The 21,127-nt window shown below is 45.7% G+C and overlaps 1 protein-coding gene and 1 long non-coding RNA gene across 15 annotated transcripts in view; one reads left to right on the forward strand and one right to left on the reverse strand.

The window, feature by feature from the left end:
- Positions 1 to 21,127, forward strand: part of LCMT1 (leucine carboxyl methyltransferase 1) — an 80,030-nt gene that overhangs the window by 5,021 nt on the left and 53,882 nt on the right. For all 14 annotated transcript variants that reach the window (XR_013410855.1, XR_013410853.1, XR_003725283.2 and 11 more), the window contains 2 exon segments: positions 13,508 to 13,599; positions 17,241 to 17,362. Coding sequence is in view for 9 of the 14 variants with exons in the window: in NM_001260979.1 (NP_001247908.1) it covers positions 13,508 to 13,599; positions 17,241 to 17,362 (214 nt within the window). In the remaining 5 variants the exon portion in view is untranslated.
- Positions 833 to 17,083, reverse strand: LOC144338140 (uncharacterized). The gene is made up of 2 exons (XR_013411986.1): positions 15,013 to 17,083; positions 833 to 924 (listed from the first exon to the last, which is right to left on the reverse strand). It is a non-coding gene; the product is annotated as an uncharacterized LOC144338140 (long non-coding RNA).

A 21,127-nucleotide genomic window follows, 5' to 3' on the forward strand; every position in this document is an offset into this window, starting at 1 on the left:
GGTGTCGCGGTGCATGCCAGTAGTCCCATCTGCTTTGGGGCTGGTGTGGGAGATCACTTGAGCCTAGGAGGTCGAGGCTGCAGTGAGCTGAGATTGCGCCACTGCACTGCAGCCTGGGTGACAAAATGAGATCCTGTCTCAAAAAACAAAGAGATAAACCGGAAACTGGGGTTTGCCAGGCAGAAGACAGTAGTAGCAGGAGCAAAGGCATGGAGACTGGAGTAGAGTGGTATATTAGGTGAACTTGACAGAGAGTAGGGAGTGGGTAGCACGTTAGAATTTAGAAAGCTGTTCAGACAGTGAATCATGGAAGGTCCCAAGGAGTATGGGTTTTATTCGAAGGGATTTTGAGTGGGGAACTGGTGTGATCTTGGTTTGTATTTTAGGAAAATTCCAGGCAGCTGTGTGGGAGAGGGGTCGGTGACAAAAGGGACATCTTCCTCTCTTTTCCACAACCATAGTCCTTGCTTGGGCTCTCCGCACTCACCTGATCTGTTGCAATGCGCTCTTACCTGCTGGCCAGGGTGATTGTCAGGATCGCAAATCTTACTCTGTCACTCACCTAAAAACCTTTTGATTCCCCATCAGCTGCAAGGTAAACATCTGCACTTTGTTGCATGACATACATACTGTACCTTTTCACGATCTGCTCACTCTAACCTGATAGGCCGCCAGCTGGAAATCTCCACTTGGATGTCTCAGTATTATCTCCAGTTCACTATTTCCAAAACTGCTTCATATCAGCTCCTGCCATTCCCAACCTGCAACTCAGTGAATGGTGCCATGGTTTATTCAGTTCACAAGTTAAGGCCAGGTGTGGTGGCCTACACCTGTAATCACAGCACTTTTGGAGCCGAGACGGGTGGATACCTGAGGTCAGGAGTTTGAGACCAACCTGGCCAACATGGTGAAACCCCATCTCTTCTAAAAATACAAAAATTAGCTGGGCATGGTGGTGTGCGCCTGTAATCCCAGCTGTTGGGAGGCTGAGGCAGGAGAATCGCTTGAACCAGGGAAGTAGAGGTTGTAGCGTACTGGGATCGTGCTACTGCACTCCAGCCTGGGCGACAGAGGGAGACTCCGTCTCAAAAAAAAAAAGAAAAAAAAAATTGGCATTGTCTTGGAACTGCCCTTTTACTTTCCCTCTTATGCAATCAGTCACCCAGACCTGTTAACTTTTATCTACTAAGTATTTAGGGGATGAGGGAATTATTTGGCTAAGTAAGGAAAGGAATCAACTTTCCTCAACCTCTGTTTCTGTCGTCTGTGATCTGAACTATGGTACTAGTCTCCCAAATGGGCTCCCCCAATCACTCTTACTTCCCCCAAATCTGTATCTCACACTGAAGCCAGAGGTTTGTAAAAGGCCCATTTGATCCATTTGATCGTGTCACTCCCTAGCTTAATGGCCTCCTGTTGCCATTAGAAAAAGACCAACATTTCTTACGTGGGCTACAGGCCCCGGCCTGCTCTCTGTACTTCCCCAGCCTCACTTCATACCACACTTCCCTCCTCCGTCACCGCCATCCCTTCAGTTCATCTAATGTGCCCTGTTTCTTCCATCCTCGGGGCCCTGGAGCATGCCATTCCCTCTGCCTGGAATGCTTCCTCCACCCTCCCTTGCCTGTTTAGTTCCACATTATCTGCTAGGTTAGTGCATTCGCTCCACATTCTTTGTTGAGCACCTGCTCCGGTTGTGGAGGTGCTGTCCTCCACCCTGCCAGTGCAGAAGTGAGCCAAACACAGGATGCAGCTCTTGTGGAGCATTGTTCCTGGAGTGGGAGTGGGTGGGGCATAGCCAGGAAACAAATGAGCACAATATGTGGCATGTAAGATGGTGGGAGATGCAGTGGGTGTGTTGGAAGGCATTGTCATCTGAGATGGAGTGGCCAGGGAAGGCCTCACTGAGGTCAGTGCAGAGGAAAGGCTTGCAGGGGGCAGGGGGTGAGCCCTGTGGGTGTCTGGGGAAGCAGTATCCAGCAGAGAGAAGCAGGAGAGTAGAAATGCCCTGAGGCAGGAGCCGGCCTGACCTGTTCCAGGAGCAACAAGACCAGGATGAGGGATGGGGAGGAGGGCAGAATGGATCTGGGACAGCATGGGCACAGGAGGTGGGGGCAGATGCTGCAGGTCACACGAGGGAGGCTCTCGTAAGGACCCGACTTTTCCTCTCAGTGGGATGGGAGCTGTTGGAGCATTTGGAACTGAAGAGCGAGGTGGCCTGACTTGGTTTTAACAGCATTGCTTCTGCCTCTGTTAGGAGGAGACTGCAGGGGCAAGGACGGAGGCAGGATCAGTTAGTTGGCTATAGGGGTGTCCCCTGTGAGACAGGCTGGTGCTTGGATCAGGATAGTGGTGATGGAGGTGCTGAGAATGTATCAGATTCTGGGCGCATTTTGAAGGTGGAGTTGATAGAATGTTCTGGCAGAGTGGATATGGGGTGAGACTGAGGGATCCAATATGACTCCAAGGCTTTTGGCTTAGCTCAAATGTGGCTCACTCCAGGAGGCCTCTCTGACACCCGCAGACAAGATCTAGCTTCTGTTAAATGTTCTATAACACCCTGTTCATCTTCTTGGTGGTCGTCGGCCCAGTTGTAGTTTAGAAAGTGCCTAGTGTTCTGCCACTGGAATAGACGCGAACTGAGCACAGATCATTCCTACCTTTGCGCCACGTGAGCTGTATTTGTCAGCTGGCCACAGTGACAGGAACTGAGTGCACATGTTCAAGATTGTGTTTCCTGATGAGGTCTTAACATTCTGGTTTTCTGTTTTACTGACTTTTAGTGGTCTGTGTGTTCTAGGAAGCAGACCAGGGCTTATAAGGCTGAAATTTCATTGTGAAAGTTACAGAACTTAATCTCATTTTCAACTGCATGGAAAAATGTTCTCCCCTTTAGCAGGTCACAGGGTCTCTCCACAAAGCCAAGTTTTTCCTCACGGCTTAGCCCAGGGCCTTTCCGGCATCCTGATGGCATCTTCTTAGCTGTGCCCCAGAGAGTAAGGTTGAGATTGTGATCTGAAATATTTTCAAGGCAGGTGCTGCTTTCCATCCCCAGAGAAGACATGCCACTTCAGAACTAGAACATTCTGTTAAACATGAATTAGCCGTAAAACTTGTCTATCAGGCTGGGTGCAGTGGCTCACACCTGTAATCCCAGCACTTTGGGAGGCCGAGGCAGGCAGATCATGAGGTCAGGAGATGGAGATCATCCTGGCTAACATGGTGAAATCCCGTCTCTACTAAAAATATAAAAAATTAACTGGGTGTGGCGGCGGGCGCTTGTAATCCCAGCTACTTGGGAGGCTGAGGCAGGAGAATTGCTTGAACCTAGGAGGTAAGGTTGCAGTGAGCCAAGATCGTGCCAGTGCACTCCAGCCTGGGTGACAGAGTGAGACCCTGTCTCAAAAAAAGAAAAAAAAAAAAGTCCATCAATAAAGTGAAATTTTATGGTGTTTGATTTCTTTTTTTTTTTTATTTACCTTTTTTTTTTTTTTTTTGAGACAGAGTCTCGTTCTGTCACCCAGGCTGGAGTACAATGGCGTGATCTCCGCTCACTGCAGCATCTGCTTCCTGGGTTCAGGTGATTCTCATGCCTCAGCCTCCCAAGAAGCTGGAATTACAGGCATGTGCCGCCACACCCGGCTAATTTTTGTATTTTAGTAGAGAAGGGGTTTCACCGTGTAGCCAGGCTGTTCTTAAACTCCTGACCTCATGTGATACGCCTGCCTTGGCCTCCCAAAGTGCTTGGATTACAGGTGTGAGACACTGCGCCTGGCCTTGTTTTCTTTTTGTTTTTTTGAGATGAGGTCTTACTCTGTGGCCCAGGCTGGAGTGCAGTGGTTGGTATACTCACAGCTTACTGCAGTCTTGACCTCCCCGGGCTCAGGTGATCCTCTCAACTCAGTGTCCCGAGTAGCTCAGACTGTAGGAGTGCATCACCAGGGCTGGCTGAATTTTGTTTGGTTTTTTTTTTTTGTAGAGACGGGGTTTTGCCCTGTTGCCTAGACTGGTCCCAAACTCCTGGGCCTCAAGTAATCCTCCCACCTTGGCCTCCCAAAGTGCTAGGGTTATAGGCATGAGCCAACACACTCGGCCTTGTTTTCATTTTTTTAAGGAGCAGATTAAATTTTGGGATGTGTTTGCCGAAGTTGATGACTTTTACATCAAGAATATCAGTTTTGGCCGGGTGCCGTGGCTCACGCCTGTAATTCCAGCACTTTGGAAGGCCGAGGCAGGCGGATCACGAGGTCAGGAGATTGAGACCATCCCGGCCAACATGGTGAACCGTGTCTACTAAAAATACAGAAATTAGCTGGGGGTGGTGGTGGAAGCCTGTAATTCCAGCTACTTGGGAGGCTGAGTCAGAATTGCTTGAACCCAGGAGTCGGAGGTTGCAGTGAGCCAAGATCACACCACTGCACTCCTGCCTGGTGACAGAGTGAGACTCCATCTCCAAAAAAAAAAATATATATATATATATATATATATATATATATATATAAATTTCAAATTATTTTTTCTCTTAAAAGATTAATATTTTTAATGACAGAAGTGAGTTCTTTTTTTCTTCCTTAATGACTGTATTAGTTTGTTCTCATACTGCTAGGAAGAAATACCTGAGACTGGGTAATTTATTTATTTATTTATTTATTTATTTTTATTTATTTTTTTTTTGAGACGGAGTCTGGCTCTGTCGCCCGGGCTGGAGTGCAGTGGCCGGATCTCAGCTCACTGCAAGCTCCGCCCCCCGGGTTTACGCCATTCTCCTGCCTCAGCCTCCCGAGTAGCTGGGACTACAGGCGCCCGCCGCCTCGCCCGGCTAGTTTTTTTGTATTTTTTTAGTAGAGACGGGGTTTCACTGTGTTCGCCAGGATGGTCTCGATCTCCTGACCTCGTGATCCGCCCGTCTCGGCCTCCCAAAGTGCTGGGATTACAGGCTTGAGCCACCGCGCCCGGCCGAGACTGGGTAATTTATAAAGGAAAGAGGTTTAATTGACTCACAGTTCCCATTGCTGGGGAGGCCTCAGGAGACTTACAGTCATGGCAGAAGGCAAAGGAGAAGCAGGTACCTTCTTCAGAGGGCAGCAGGACGGAGTGAGCGCAAGCACGGGGAATGCCCGTCGCTTGTAAAACCGTCAGATCTCGTGAAACTCACTATCGTGAGAACAGCATGGGAGAAACAGCCCCCATGATCTGATTACCTCCGCTTGGTCCTGCCCTTGACATGTAGGGATTATGGGGATTACAATTCAAGGTGAGATTTTGGGTGAGGACACAGCCAAACCATATCAGTGGCCAAATAGGAGCATATTGTCCATGTCATTTCACAGAGATCTGCCTCATTGTTTTTAATGGCTGCACCGTGTTCTGCAGTTTCATACATTGGCCACTCTTCTGTTGTTCATCATTTAGGTGGCTCTGGTTTTGCTCTGAAAATAGTGTGATCAGCATTTTTACACGTGTGTGTGAATTTTCTTGTGAAATAGATTTCCAGGGAGAAGTTTTTGCAAAATGCTTCTTGCAAGATATTATATCAGTTGTACCTACCCATGGTGAATGCAATGCTAATTATTGAATAGTCTCAGTCTCTTTCATTGTTTACCAGCTGCTGGGTAGAAAAATAGGCTGTCTCTTTAATTTCTATCCTATAATCACTCATGAGGCTGAGCTTTTAAAATCTGTTCACTGTCATTGATATTTCTTATGTGAACCCTCTCTCCTGATTATTATTATTGTTTGAGACAGTCTCACTCTGTCGCCCAGGCTGGAGAGCAGTGGCACCATCTTGGGTCACTGCACCCTTGACCTCCCTGGTGGCTCAAGTGATCCTTCCACCTCACCCTCCCGAGTAGCTGGGATCACAGGCATTCACTACCATGCCCGGCTATGTTTGTTTGTTTGTTTTTTTCCAATAGAGATGGAGTCTCACTTTGTTGCCCAGACTGCTCTTAAACTCCTGGGCTCAAATGATCTGCCCTCCTTGACCTCCCAAAGTGTTGGGATTACAGGTGCGAGCCACTGCTTCCAGTCCATGTTATTTCCTGTTGGACTGTTTGTCGTGTCTTGTTTGGTTGTGGTTTTCTTAGTGATTTGTAAGAACTTTTTATTTCAGGCATAGTTATCCTTTGCCTTTGCTTTGGTAGCAGTATTTTCTGTCAAGCTGATGCTTGTCTCTTGGTTCAACTCGTACAGTACATTTCATAATTCAGAAATTGTAAATCTTTTTTTCTTTATTTTGAGACAGGATCTTGCTATGTTGCCCAGGCTGGTCTCAAATTCCTGGGCTCAGGTGATCTTCCTGCCTCAGTCTCCTTTGTAGCTGGGATGTAGGCGCTTGCCTCTGTGCCCGCTTCAGAAGTTCTAAATCTTTATGATACAAAATCCGACAATCTTTACCTTTATAGGTTGTGAGTTTGGGGCCATGCTTAGGCTATTTCCAATTATTGTAACTTTTCTTTTATCATTTTTCTGGCTTTGGTTTTATGGTTGGATTGTTCATCTGTCTTTTTTAGTGTGTTGTAAGGTTGTAGTATTAATTTTATTCTACATCATTAGCCATTTGTCCCCATACCAACTACTGAATGGTCTGTATTTCCCCATTGATTTGAGACAACACTTGTATTATATATAAATTGTTTTTTTTTTTTTGTTTTTGTTTTTTTTTGCGACAGATTCTCGTTCTTTGCTTAGGCTGGAGTGCAATGGTGCAATATTGGCTCACTGCAACCTCCACCTCCCAGGTTCAAGTGATTATCCTGTCTCAGCCTCTTGAGAAGCTGTAATTACAGACATGCACCACCATGCCCAGCTAATTTTTTGTATTTTTAGTAGAGATGGGGTTTCGCCATGTTGGCCAGGCTGGTCTTGAACTCCTGACCTTGGGTGACTCACCCGCCTCAGCCTCCCAAAGTGTTGGGATTACGGGCGTAAACCACTGCACCCAGCCTTATACACTAAATTCTTACTTACACTTTAACATTGCAGTGTGTGTTTCATCCTTGACTTCCTGTTAAATTTCTTTCTTTCTTTTTTTTTTTTTTTGAGACAGAGTCTTGCTATTATCACCCAGGCTGGAGTGCAGTGGTGCAATCTCGGCTCACCACAACCTGCCTCCTGGGTTCAAGTGATTCTCCTGCCTCAGCCTCCCGAGTAGCTGGGATTACAGGCATGAGCCACCATGCGCAGCTAAATTTTTGTATTTTTAGTAGAGGCAGGGTTTCACCATGTTGGCCAGGCTGGTCTCGAACTTCTGACCTCAGGTAATCTGCCCGCCTCGGCCCCCCAAAATGCTAGGATTACAAGAGTGAGCCACTATGCTTGGCCTAAATTGCTTTCTTTCAATCTGATAGCTCAAAATGTTGACTTCCAAAGGCTTTTAGTTGCAAATTGAGTCAGATGCAATTCCCACAGCTTGTTTTGCAGACGTAAGGATAGGTTTTTACCAGGGAATTGCTGAGTATTCTTAGTCAATTTGAGCAGCTTTGCTCCAGGAGGGAAGAAGAAAAAGAAAGAATCCTAGGAAAGGACATCTGCCTCTCAAGAGTGTATTTCCTTTCATCAGGAAAGCAGTATCTTTTCAGGAAACTCTACACGGTAGACCTGTTATTATAAAAGAGTAAAAAGTTGAAAAAGTTTAAATTTAAGTAAACTACAGTAAGCCAAGATTAACTTCTTAGAGAAAGAAAAATTGTAAAAGTTTAGTGTAGCCTGAGTGTACATTGTTTTGAAAGCTTATAATAGTGTAAAGCAATATCCTAGGCCTTCACGTTCACTCACCAGTCAGTCACTCACTCATCCACAGCAACTTCCAGCCTTGCAAGCTCCATTCATGGCAAGTGCCTTGTATAGGGGTACCATTTTTTATCTTTTTCTTTTTCTTTTTTTTTTTTTTTTTTTGAGACAGAGTTTCACTCTTGTTTCCCAGGCTGGAGTGCAATGGTGCGATCTCAGCTCACTGCAACCTCTGCTTCCCGGGTTCAAGTGATTCTCCTGTCTTAGCCTCCCAAGTAACTGGGATTACAGATGCATGCCACTATGCCCGGATAATTTTTGTATTTTTAGTAGAGACAAGGTTTCATCATATTGGTTAGGCTGCTCTCGAATTCCTGACCTCAGGTGATCCGTCCATCTCGGTCTCCCAAAGTGCTGGGATTACAGGCGTGAGCCACCATACCTGGCCCATTTTTTATGTTTTATCCTGTATTTTTACTGTACCTTTTCTGTGTTTATGTTGAGATATGGTACTTTTTTTTTTGAGACAGAGTTTTGCTCTTACCACCCAGGATGGAGTGCGGTGGCACAATATTGGCTCACTGCAACCTCTGCCTCCTGGTTTCAGGGGATTCTCATGCCTCAGCCTCCTGAGTAGCTGGGATTACAAGCGCCTGCCACCACACCCAGCTGATTTTTGTATTTTTAATAGAGTCGGGGTTTCACCATGTTGGCCAGGCTGGTCTTGAACTCCTGACCTCAAGTGATCCGTAGATATGGTACCTTTTTTAAGTTAGCTATGTTTAGATACTTATCATTGTGTTATGGTTGTATGCATTATTCAGTACAGTGTGCTATAGAGGTTTGTAGCCTAGGAGGACTAGCTATACCTTGTAGTCTGAGTGTGTAGTGGGCTGTACCATCTAGCTTTGTGTAAGTGCACTCTGTGATATTTACACAACAATTACCTAACAGCACGTTTTTTCAGAATGTATCCTCATCTTGAAGCAACACATGACTTATGTGTACAGGTGTGTACAAACACACACACATAATTTAAGCAACTCAAGTGTTATGAGGGGAAAAAACAAGTGTGTATGGGGGGGGGTCAGATTTAAATCCAGGTGAGAAAGTTTGAACACCTACATTAAACTTTCAGTTCTCTATGTTAATAGAATTAAGTTCCACAGCTGATATAACTGACTTCAATCTGTAAAGCCGAGCCTGCCTTGTAGGGTCTTATGAGGGTTCCTATTTGTGTGTATTCATATTTTGTCAAGCATTTGGAATAATGCCTGGCACATAGTAAGCACTTGGTGACCGTCGATGAAAGAAGTGAGACTCCAGGCTTGATCCTTATAGGCCAGGTGAGCAGGGAGGCCCCTTTTCATTCTTTGACGCCTCAGATGAGGAAACGGCTGTTGGAGGGGATTTCACACCTTTCAGAAGAAGGCCCCGTCGCTCCAGTTGACGCTCGTGGAGATAGGACTCAGTCAGTAAATGCTTCTTGAATGAAGCATTAGGTGGTTGGACCAGATCTGCCTTTCCCGTGGGAGGAAAGAGATGATTTTAGGTGTTACACAGATGTTTATCATTTTTGTAGTTAGCTAATTATTACAGTGTTGTGTTAGCAGAAAATATTAGGCAGCACCTCCGACCTCGGTATTTTTAAAAAGTGATTTAAAGACACACTAAATTGAACAGGTGGCACGTGAATGTCATGGAAACTGAAAGCATTGGTGGATTGAAAGAAAAGTGGGAAAATCTTTGAGGTCTTTCCAAATCTGAGATGTTTGATTCTTTGAGTCTGGCTTTAAATGTGAAATCAGGATATACAAATAGAAGTGATATTCTCTGGGTTTTGGGAGCAGAGACGTGTAATGGAAATGGACAGGCAGAACTGGATGCACAGTGTCATGGAGGGTGCAGAGATAACAGTGTATTAGCACTTTGGTGTCTGCTGTGGGCAGCCTTGTGTGTGTATGTATTCTCTAACAAAATTGGGAACATCTTATACATACAATTTTGCAACGGGGTTTGTTCACCTGATACTGTCACTCCGTGTTCAGTGTTCCTGCAGAGAAATCTTTGTGCCCATTCTTGATGATTTTCTTAGGATTAAGTCCTAGAAATGGGATTGTGTGGTCATTGTGTATGCATGTGTTTCAGGCCTTTTATACTTGTCATCACAGTGCCTTGCAGTATGATTGTGCCAGTTTAAGATTCCGGCAGCTTGAGTGCCCTCTTTCTTATCCCTCTCCAGAGTTCGATTAAATAATAGTTTTGTTGGACTGGGCGTGATGGCTCACGCCTGTAATCCCAGCACTTTGGGAGGCTGAGGCAGGTGGATCACGATATCAGGAGTTCGAGACCAGCCTGCCCAAGGTGATGAAACCCCATCTCTACTAAAAATATAAAAATTAGCCAGGCGTTGTGGCAGGCACCTGTAATCCCAGCTACTCGGAAGGCTGAGGCAGGAGAATCACTTGAAACTGGAAGGCGGAGGTTGCAGTGAGCTGACATCACGCCATTGCACTCCAGCCTGGGCCACAAGAGCAAAACTCTGTCTCAAAAAAAAAAAAAAATGATAATAACAATTTTGTTGCCAGTTTGTTCAGCAGTTGATTCACTTACTCTCCAGCTGATGTCCTGTACATCCTGAAACTTGCTACTTGTCTCCCTTCAGAACTCTCATCGGCAACCCCCGACAGCACTCTCCTCCTCACTGCCTGACACTGGGTGGCAAATCTTTTCATCTTGGCCACTCTGATAGGCTGGACAGTGAGATCCTTCTTCCTAGGGTGCATGGAAACCCATTGCAGTCACCTGGGTTTGCAGAGTGGGAGGAGGAAAGTGTTAGGGGCACTAGGAGGTGGGAGCCGGTGGGAGTTTCTGGCTGGGTGTGTTTGTGTTATGGACCCGTGCATCTCACCACTCTCTACCACTGTGCACCACTGTGACCACGGACAGGGTGCTCTTGAGGTCAGTCCCAGATGCCCGCCAGGCCCTGCATCTTGAGCCTGCTTCTCCCTCTGGCCTCCTCTCCAGTTTCTTGCTGTCCTCCGGCCTCCCTGCCTCCTCTCTGTACTGGAGGCTCAGGTGTGTTCCCCGAGCCTTTCTGCCTGCCCTTCCTCCTGTCTGGAATGCCTTTTGGACATCTGACTCTTCCATTCTCCAGGGCTCGCCACGGCCATCCCCTTCTGAGAGAGGCCTTCCCCTGTCACCTTCATCCCCTCTATGAGTCACAGCCTTCATTCCTCATCATCTTGTAATTATCTGTCTCTCTCCTTTCTCTCCTTGTTTACTGCTGTACCCCCAGTGCCTAGCACTTGGCAGACACCCACATGTTCCTTGACTAAACTCAGTATTGAATACTGTGACGAATCCAGAGGTGAGAGGATAGAACTGCTCTTCATTGTCCAAGAGTCCAACAAGTTACGACTTCCAGAGGGAGGCAAATTGATCAGCTTTTCAGCAGAGCTGCTTAGCAGTGGGGTGGGTGCCTTCCTTGGGGAAGTAGTCAAGCAGTGACTTGTTGTTGCATTGGTTCTTGCACTGGATGTTAGGGTTGATGAGATCATTTCTAAGGTCCCTTCCAATCCTTAAAACTGTGGGATGAGTATTCTCATCTGTGGGTTGCTGGGCTATCATTCTTGTTTCCACTGCAGATGTGGCTTTTACCACTAGAGGACACTATATGATTTCTTTGAAATCAGCGTTTCCCAAACTGCCAACCACAATGAGAAAATATGTTTTTCATTGCACTTACACCCTCAACACACACTTGAAACAGAAGTAGGCTGGGCACGGTGACCCACGCCTGTAATCTCAGCACCTTCGGAGGCGGAGGTTGGAGAATCACTTGAAGCCGGGAGTAAGTGTCACGAATGTCTTAATCCTTACTATATGTAATGCATCCTATTTTTTATTTTACTTGTTGGACATTTAAAAAAAATGCAGATTTTTTTTTTTTTTTTTTTTGAGACGGAGTCTCGCTCTGTTGCCGGGGCTGGAGTGCAGTGGCCGGATATCAGCTCACTGCAAGCTCCGCCTCCCGGGTTTACGCCATTCTCCTGCCTCAGCCTCCTCAGTAGCTGGGACTACAGGCGCCCGCCACCTCGCCCGGCTAATTTTTTGTATTTTTTTAGTAGAGACGGGGTTTCACCGTGTTCGCCAGGATGGTCTCGATCTCCTGACCTCGTGATCCGCCCGTCTCGGCCTCCCAAAGTGCTGGGATTACAGGCTTGAGCCACCGCGCCCGGCGAAAAAAATGCAGATTTACAAACAAACTGATTTTATTGTATTAATGGGTCATGACTGTTTGAAAACATTTTTTTTTTTTTTTTTGAGACGGAGTCTCGCTCTGTCGCCCAGGCTGGAGTGCAGTGGCGCGATCTCGGCTCACTGCAAGCTCTGCCTCCTGGGTTTACGCCATTCTCCTGCCTCAGCCTCCTGAGTAGCTGGGACTACAGGCGCCCGCCACCGCGCCCGGCTAATTTTTTGTATTTTTTTTAGTAGAGACGGGGTTTCACCGTGGTCTCGATCTCCTGACCTTGTGATCCGCCCGCCTCGGCCTCCCAAAGTGCTGGGATTACAGGCGTGAGCCACCGCGCCCGGCCTGAAAACATTTTTAAAGTATGCTGTTATAAAACTGTGTGGGTATGCTGTTTTCCTTGGACAGTCTGGGCTTGTGTAACAGATTGTGTCCATTAGTGGATATTCTGCATGTTTCTGTGGTGAGTTGCTGCATGGAACAGCTGAACGTGTGCTTCTTTTTGGGTGCCTGTGGATGAAAGAGGTTGGAGATTGTGCAGAATTCAACACTTACTGTAGTCAGGCCAGAGATGAGCCTTAGTAGTAGATTTAAAGCTATATGATCTGCTTCTAGAAGCTCGGAGACATGACACACCCAAACCCTAAATTTCACCTTACTTAGCAGGCAACAGGAAATGGGGGTATTACTCAGGGTATCACTAGGATGCTTTGGGCTGCAAGTAACAGAAGCCTGACTCACATTGGCTAAAAGGGTGAAGACACTTACTATCTCACAAAACTGATGTTCAGAGGTAGAGCAGTCCACAGACCCAGAGCAGCTGAGCATGGCCTGTGGGATCCAGGTTCTTTTCATGACTCCTCAGTCATCCTAAAGCTGGTTCTACTCATGGTTGCAGGAAGGCTTCCTGTGCTAAACGAAGCCTTAACTCCTTGTGGTATAGACTGGGTAGAGAGAATTAAGGCTCCTGTAGCATTTTCCACATTGTTTTGTTGGTGCTTGCTGTGTTCATTTGTTCCTGGTTTCCCTACTCTGACCTCTCTAAGGGGAGTAAGAGGACGGCACCTAATACAGAGTCAGGAGAAACACTTGGGTTAATTCATGCTGTTTGTCGAGTGTTTCTGAGTCTCCCTTCCTCTGGGCACAGGCCTTTTCATTTAGTGGAATTAACTAACTGTGGCCATGAGTTTGCGGAGTGAATAAATGGCTGCACATCTTCTATATGAAGCATGAAGTGAGGTTATTTGCTATGTAGGGTCCTGGGAAGTGAATTAGCAATATGAGGAAAGGGAGTGAGAAGGCCCACTGTAGGCAATGTGATAGGTGGTGTAATGTGAACATAAAGATGAACGGATGGCTGCGTCTTCACATGTGTAACGGGGCACTAAACGTGCACTTGGCCTTTTGAGGTGGATGGTTGGTTTTTGTCGAGTTCCTTGACCTGGTTCCTGGGAACTTGGCAGTGGACCTTGGCCTGAACCTACTCCATCTCTACTCACCTGCCTCCTTTTTCCTCCCTTCCAGGTTTGCAGTAAGCATTGGCTACTGGCACGACCCTTACATCCAGCACTTTGTGAGACTGTCTAAAGAGAGGAAAGCACCCGAAATCAACAGAGGCAAGCGACCATCTCCCTGCCCAACAGCACCTCATCAGCTGCCTGAGGTTTTAGGGGTTCATTCTTGAAGGGAGTCGTGGTCTGCTCCCTTTCCAGCTGTGCGCAAAAGTGCTTATTTCACCAGATCCTCACCAACATGATGTGTTATAAAACTTGTTTGCAGCCTTAAAAAGGAATGAGATCATTTCTTTTGCAAGGACATGGATGAAGCTGGAAGCCATCATTCTTAGCAAGCGAACAGAGGAAGAGAAAACCAAACACTGCATGTTCTTACTCATAAATGGGAGTTGAGCAGTGAGAACACATGGACACAGGGAGGGGGAACATCACACACTGGGGCCTGTCGGGGTGAGGGGCAAGGGGAGGGAGAGCATTAGGATAAATACCTAGTGCATGCGGGGCTTAAAATCTAGATGACAGGTTAATGGGTGCAGCAAACCACCATGGCATATGTATGCCTATGTAATGGACCTGCACATTCTGCACATGTATCCCGGAACTTAAACAAAACAAAACAAAACAAAACAAAAAAAACAAAAACAAAAACACAATATCTACTTCCACTTTAAAATCATGAGAGTTTTTGAAATTTTATTAAATTTAATGAATTGGGAAAAAAAGTACTAATCTTTGTTAATCTGTCATGTGAAAAATGGTATCTTATTGCAATTTTAAAAATATTTCTCCTATTTATAGGTAACGTTGAAGATCATTTTCATATATTTGAAGCCCATTTAAATATCTTTCACTGTAAACTCCCTATCAGTAATCACTTTTTTTCCCCAATGAAAAAAATACATAAAGCTTTATTTTTCAGATGTGTATTCCTACTCTAATTGGATAAATACGGAGAAACTGCTTTATAGTACAGTTATGAGGAGGACAGTCTCTTATCAGAGTTTACATCAGACTTTTCCTCTGGTTGGTTGGTTGCCTATGGCTCATCTAGGTGTGTGGACTAATTATGTGGATTTAATTGGGTTTTTCTATAACCCAGTGTCTATAAGGAGACATTCCAAAGGCTTTTGTATATTTCAGGCTGAGCATATCTTAGTTTTCACGCCTCTTGTCTGTGTATATGAATCTTCCCTGAGGATGGAAGTTGAGGATTTCTGCCCAGTTGCACAGCTTGAGGGTTGTAAGCCTAGAGGGTCTTTTACAGCTTTGTTGACGTTCCCCACTGGTGAGAGGGAAAGTGTTGTGAGACCTGGTAATTCTCATATGAAGGAGGGCTCAGAGGTGCTGACAGCAGTAGGCCTAGGCTTAGGAGATTTGGCCCTTAAGATTCTTCAACAGGGCTGGGTGCGGTGGCTCACTCCTGTAATCCCAGCACTTTGGGAGGCCGAGGCGGGCAGGTCACGAGGTCAGGAGATGAAGATCATCCTGGCTAACACGGTGAAACCCCATCTCTACTAAAAATACAAAAAATTAGCCGGGCGTGGTGGTGGGCACCTGTAGTCCCAGCTACTCAGGAAGTTGAGGCAGAAGAATGGCATGAACCTGGAAGTGCGCCACTGCACTCCAGCCTGGGCAACAGAGCGAGACTCCATCTCAAAAAAAAAAAAAAAAAAAAAAAGATTCTTCAACAGAGTTGGGTGTGGTGGCTCACGTCTGCAATCCTAACGCTTTGGGAGGCCAAGGCAGGTAGATCACTTGAGCTCAGGAGTTCAAGACCAGCCTGGGCAACGTGGTAAAATCCTGTCTCTACAAAAAATAAAAAAAAATTAGCCAGGTGTGGTGGCTTGTGCCTGTAGTCCCAGCTACTTGGGAGGCTGAGGTGGGAAGATCACTAGAGCTCAGGCAATCGAAGCTGCAGTGAGCTAAGATTGTACCACTGCATTCCATCCTGGGTGACAGAGCGAGACCCTATCTCAAAAAAAAAAGAGTCTTCAGTAGATTTATTTTCCTCCCCAGCTCACAATATACATAGGGTTGGCCATTTAAGTATTTATTTATTTTGAAGCTTGCACCAACAGGCAACTTGTTCCAGAACATAACTAGAATATTGTTTCAGATGCCTGCCCCTTAGAAACTCCAGAGCGTAAAGAGAAGTCTGTATCTGGACATGCATGTGCCATGTGCAACGTTTGTTTGGCAGCAGCCTGAATGTGTTAAGTCCCCAGTTGCTCTTTCCCAGACAGCAGAGTATGCAGGAAAGGTAGTCATTCAGCTCCTTTCTGGCTTAGCAGTATAAAGCCTGAGAGGGAAGAGATGGAGAATTACTTTTTGTTGCCTTATTTTAGTGTTAATGACACTATTAGGCTCTGCAAATAATTTCCACCAATGAAGTCAAAGGCTTTGAGACAGGAGCCTGCCTTATTCTCAGCCAGATTGAGAAATTGACCAAATGACCATAATTCTTGTGTGTGCAGGGAATCTTGGCCCTCAGGTTGGATCCTGTAGGTGGGTTCTATAAGAAATGCCAAGAAATTTTAAAGTGGTGGTTTCTGAAAACAAGGACATGCAATTTTATTTTGCATTCCCTCCCCTGCTTTTGAGGAAGATTTCCTAACAAATGCTGCACAGGCAAAGACCCCCACCCCATGCCCTGGCAGCACCCCTCTCTTCTACCCTGGACTTGAACCTTTAGAATGCAGCCAAATTGGAGTGCCTCCTAAATGGTGTATGGTGACGACATATTTCCCCCAATGTCCAATCCATCACGGATGATATCTCTGTAAAATACAATAGAAATGATCTAGAAAAATAAAATGAAAATGACATACAATGTACAATTCCAAATCATTTATTAGTAGATCGAACAGACTTGAAATTTCTCTGTCAAATTGTAATAAAGTTTCTAAATGCTATCAGGTTTTTTTCTTAAAATAGGCACATACTGTTAACAGCCATGCATATACTTTGAGCAGCAGAGTTTTAGAGCACAGACAGACCTTGTGGTCTTTTCTTCTTTGTTTCCCATCTCCTTTTCCCCAACCCCCCACCCGAAAACTTAACAGTGGCGCAATCTTGGGCCACTGCAACCCTCTGCCTCCTGGGTTCAAGCAATTCTTGTGGTCCATCCTCCCAAGAAGCTGGGATTACAGTTGTGCACCACCATGCCTGGCTCATTTTTGTGTTTTTAGTAGCAAGCCATTTTATTAGGCAACAATTTGCTGGTCTTCTCTGTGACCCCCATTTTACATAGAGACTAACCCATTCAGGGTGGAGGTGAAGGGAACAGGATAACAAATATAGCTTCCTTTGTGTTAACATTCATCTGCTCAGTGTCCTGACCCATAATATTATTTTTCATGTGATCTCACAATTTTCAGGTTTACCTGAGTCCAGAGTAGCTTTCAGTATAGCCATGAAAGGCACATTTCCAAGATGGACTTCAGACGTTTCAAAGTAAAACACTTATTTTTCATATATAAAAATATAGCTCGTTTTTTCAAAGGCAGTTAATTGCTTCATGAAATAGATTGTACTTACCTTGGTTCAGATGCCTTTAACAAAAACAACAACAACAAAAAAAAGAGAATTTGAAAGTTGCTATTTCTCCCATCGAGTCTGCAGATTAACCTCTGACACTGCAGAAGGGTGCATGCTTTCTGATTTGCTCTTCTGCTGGGGTGGGCTTCACAGGGATAATTTCTGTCATCTCTGTGTGATAGCTTGTTTCTGTGTCCACCCCTCAGGATATTTTGCTCGAGTCCATGGTGTCAGTCAGCTTATAAAGGCGTTTCTACGGAAGACAGAATGTCATTGTCAAATCATCAACCTTGGGGCAGGCATGGATACCACCTTCTGGAGATTAAAGGTATGTTCAAATTCCCCTCCTCCCTCTCCAAGTGTTTAGATTTCATTTTTGGAAGATTTTCACCCTTGGCCGGGCGCGGTGGCTCAAGCCTGTAATCCCAGCACTTTGGGAGGCCGAGACGGGCGGATCACAAGGTCAGGAGATCGAGACCATCCTGGCTAACCCGGTGAAACCCTGTCTCTACTAAAAAATACAAAAAATTAGCCGGGTGAGGTGGCGGGCGCCTGTAGTCCCAGCTACTCAGGAGGCTGAGGCAGGAGAATGGCGTAAACCTGGGAGGCGGAACTTGAAGTGAGCTGAGATCCGGCCACTGCACTCCAGCCTGGGTGACAGAGCGAGACTCCGTCTAAAAAAAAAAAAAAAAAAATTATATATATATATATATATGAAAAGTTCTGCAGCAAAAGCCTGTCTCCCACCCCTGTCCCATCTGCCTAGATGCGCCTACGACTGTCAGTCCTGTTTTATCTCACCAGGGCCCTAGAGACAGATGTTTTAGGTTGTCTCTAATTGTTGTTACAAATGGAGCTATAATAAAAACCCTTATATTTCTCTCAGTATGAGTAGAAATATGTCAGGAGGAAAAATTCCACCAGTAGAATTGCTGGAATGGAGAGCCCATGCATGCATTTATAACTTTTTTTTTTTGAGCCAGAGTCTTACCCCGTCACCCAGGGTGGAATGCAGTGGCACAATCATGGCTCATTGCAGCCTCGAACTCCTGGGCTTAAGCGATCCTCCCGTGTAGCTGGGAGCACAGGCATGCATTACCACATCTGGCTGATTTTTAAGTTTTTTTGTAGAGACAGTGGTCTCACTATGTTCCCCAGGCTGGTCCTGAACTCCTGGCCTCAAGCAGTCCTCCTGCCTCAGCCTCTCAAAGTGCTGAGATGACAGGCATTAGCCACTGTGCCCTGCCTACATTTGTAATTTTGACAGTAACTAAGATTTTGTCAGGATAATGGCATCTTGGGTAAAATTTGGAGATTTGTATGGCTAGGTGATGACAATATGTTGCAAAGCCATTTTGTAGTCTTTTTCTGATTTGGTCTCTTAACTGCTCTGTTAGAGTATGAATGCAGGTCTAATTACATTCTCACAGGGAAAGAAAACTAGAGTGTGGTCTTTAACTCCTGGGCTTAGTTATTTTATTTTATTTTTTTGAGACAGTCTTGCTCTGTTGCCCAGGCTGGAGCGCAGTGGTGCAATCTCAGCTCACTGCAGCCTCCACCTCCCGGCTTCAAGCGATTCTTCTGCCTTAGCCTCCTGAATAGCTTGGACTACAGGTGCACGCCACCATGCCTGGCTAATTTTTGTATTTTTAGTAGAGATGGGGTTTCACCGTGTTGGCTAGGCTGGTCACAATCTCCTGACCTTGTGATCTGCCCACCTTGGCCTCCCAAAGTGCTAGGATTACAGGCGTGAGCCACCATGCCTGGCCACCTGGGCTTAGTTTTTATAGCCAAACCGTTTCCCTACAAAGTCCTCACTGATTGGCCGGGCATGGTGGCTCACGCCTGTAATACCAGCACTTTGGGAGGCTGAGGTGGGCAGATCACTTGAGGTCAGGAGTTAGAGACCAGCGTGGCCAACGTGGTGAAACCCTGTCTCTATTAAAAATACAGAAATTAGCTGGGTGAGGTGGTGGGCACCTGTAATCCCAGCTACTCGGGAGGCTGAGGCAGAAGAATTGCTTGAACCCAGGAGAACGGTGGTTGCAGTGAGTCGAGATCATGCCGCTGCACTCCAGCCTGGGTGACAGAGTGAGACTTTGTCTCTGAGAAAAAAAAAAAAAAAAAGTCCTCACTAATTGCTTTTTTTTCTTTTGTAGGTTTGTACAGATTTTGCTTGGTTCTATCAGGTCCGTCATATGACAGTAATGGGTACGTGCGTTTCTCCAGATTTTTTGCGGATGTTGACCAAGACCTGCTTATCTGTTTTGTCCCTAATCAGTTTACCTGATGTGAAGGTCTTTGGTCATCAGAGCTGTCAACCCTTCTCTTACTAAAGTGAGAGTGTAGGTATTTGTTTGCCTCTGCATTCTCTTCTCAAGATATAATCACTAACATGAAGTGTTTTTACATACGTGACCTCATGAATTAACTCGAGAACTCTGTAAGGGTGTTTTGCACAGATGAAGGAAATGGGACTGCAAGATTGTCTTCCAGGATCCTGCAGCCAGAGGCTCTGGGGCAGGGATCAAGCATTGGAATCTGCCCATTAAACTCCACATTTCTTCCTCTTTCCCCTGCACACAGCCTCTGGTTTTTCAGGAGGGTGACCTTCCCTTTTCTGTAGATCTGTTGTGTCTTTGTTTTTCTGTCATTGTTGTTTTTGAGACAGAGTCTTACTCTCTCACGCAGGCTGGAATGCCATGGTGTGATTTGGCTCACAGCAACCTCCACCTCCGGGGTTGAAGCGATTCTCCTGTCTTAGCCTCCCTAGTAGTTGGGATTACAGGCATTCACCACCACGCAGGGCTAATTTTGGTATTTTTAGTAGAGCTAGCATTTCACTGTGTTGGCCAGGCTGGTCTCAAACTCCTGGCCTCAAGTGATCCACCTACCTTAGCCTCCCAAAGTGCTGAGATTACAGGTATGAGCCACTACGCCAGGCGGACGTGTTGTGTTTTTGTAATGAGTTGTCCCATGGTGTGGTGTGAGGAACCAGAGCACAGTACAGTGTGAGAGAATGTGCTATGTCAGTGTTAACAGAGGCCGCTGGAGAGATCCTGCCATTGGACCTGAGACCCCTTTGATTTGTTTCGCAGTTTGTTTTTTTTTTCTCCTGTCTTGTAGATGGATTAATAACTAATAAATCTGAGCCTCTTATTTCTGAGCAAAGTACCCTGAGGCTTATGTACCCCTCCTAAGAAAAAGGCAGTCAGTCAGTAATGAGGAAGGAAGACTGTATAGTGTCTGAAAGTTCTTTGTGGAAATGTTTTGGTTTTGATTGGTAGTTATATTGGGCTGAAGGCCTTTTTTTTGGTCTGAAGTTTCTTGTAAAATATAAATATATATATACATATATATGTGTATATATATATTACATTTGTTTGCTTTTTTAGAACAGGTGTTACAAACTGTAGCCCAGGGCCAAATCTGGCCCACAGCCTGTTTTTGTAAATAAAGTTTTATTGGAAGACAGCCACTCCCATTTGTTTGCATATTGTGCTTCAGCAGCCATATGACAATTATAACAGCAGAGTTGCATAGTTACAACGGAGACCATCTGGCCTGCAAAGGCTAAAATATTTACTTTCTCGCTCTTTACAGAAGCAGTTTGCCAATCTCTGTTTTAGAGGTATGTGCGTGTCTCTAAAAGCGTAGCAAAAACATTGTCTGTGGGTCTTAGTGTCTTATGCTGCACCTTCCAGCCGGAATGGTTCCTAGGTTGCACCAGCAGAAGTTTAGCTGTGAGTCATGGGTGTGAGCTTGTTCTGTAAAATCTCAGGAGCCCAAGACTGTACAGTTAAAGACTCCCATCTGCTGGCAGTGAGCAGGAACAGGACAAAGAACAGTCTTGTCACAAAAAAGGAATAAAGGGGCCAGATGCAGTTGGTCACGCCTGTAATCCCAGTACTTTGAGATGCCAAGGTGGGTGAATTGCTTGAGCTCAGGAGTTTTGAGACCAGCCTGGGCATCATGGCAAAACCCCATCTCTACAAAAAATTTAAAAAATTGGCCAGGCATGGTGGTGCACACCTGTGGTCCCAGCTACTTGGGAGGCGGAGGTGGGAGGATTACCTGAGTCCCAGAGGTTGAG

This window comes from Macaca mulatta, chromosome 20, assembly GCF_049350105.2.
Source record: "Macaca mulatta isolate MMU2019108-1 chromosome 20, T2T-MMU8v2.0, whole genome shotgun sequence".
NCBI classification, from domain to species: domain Eukaryota; kingdom Metazoa; phylum Chordata; class Mammalia; order Primates; family Cercopithecidae; genus Macaca; species Macaca mulatta.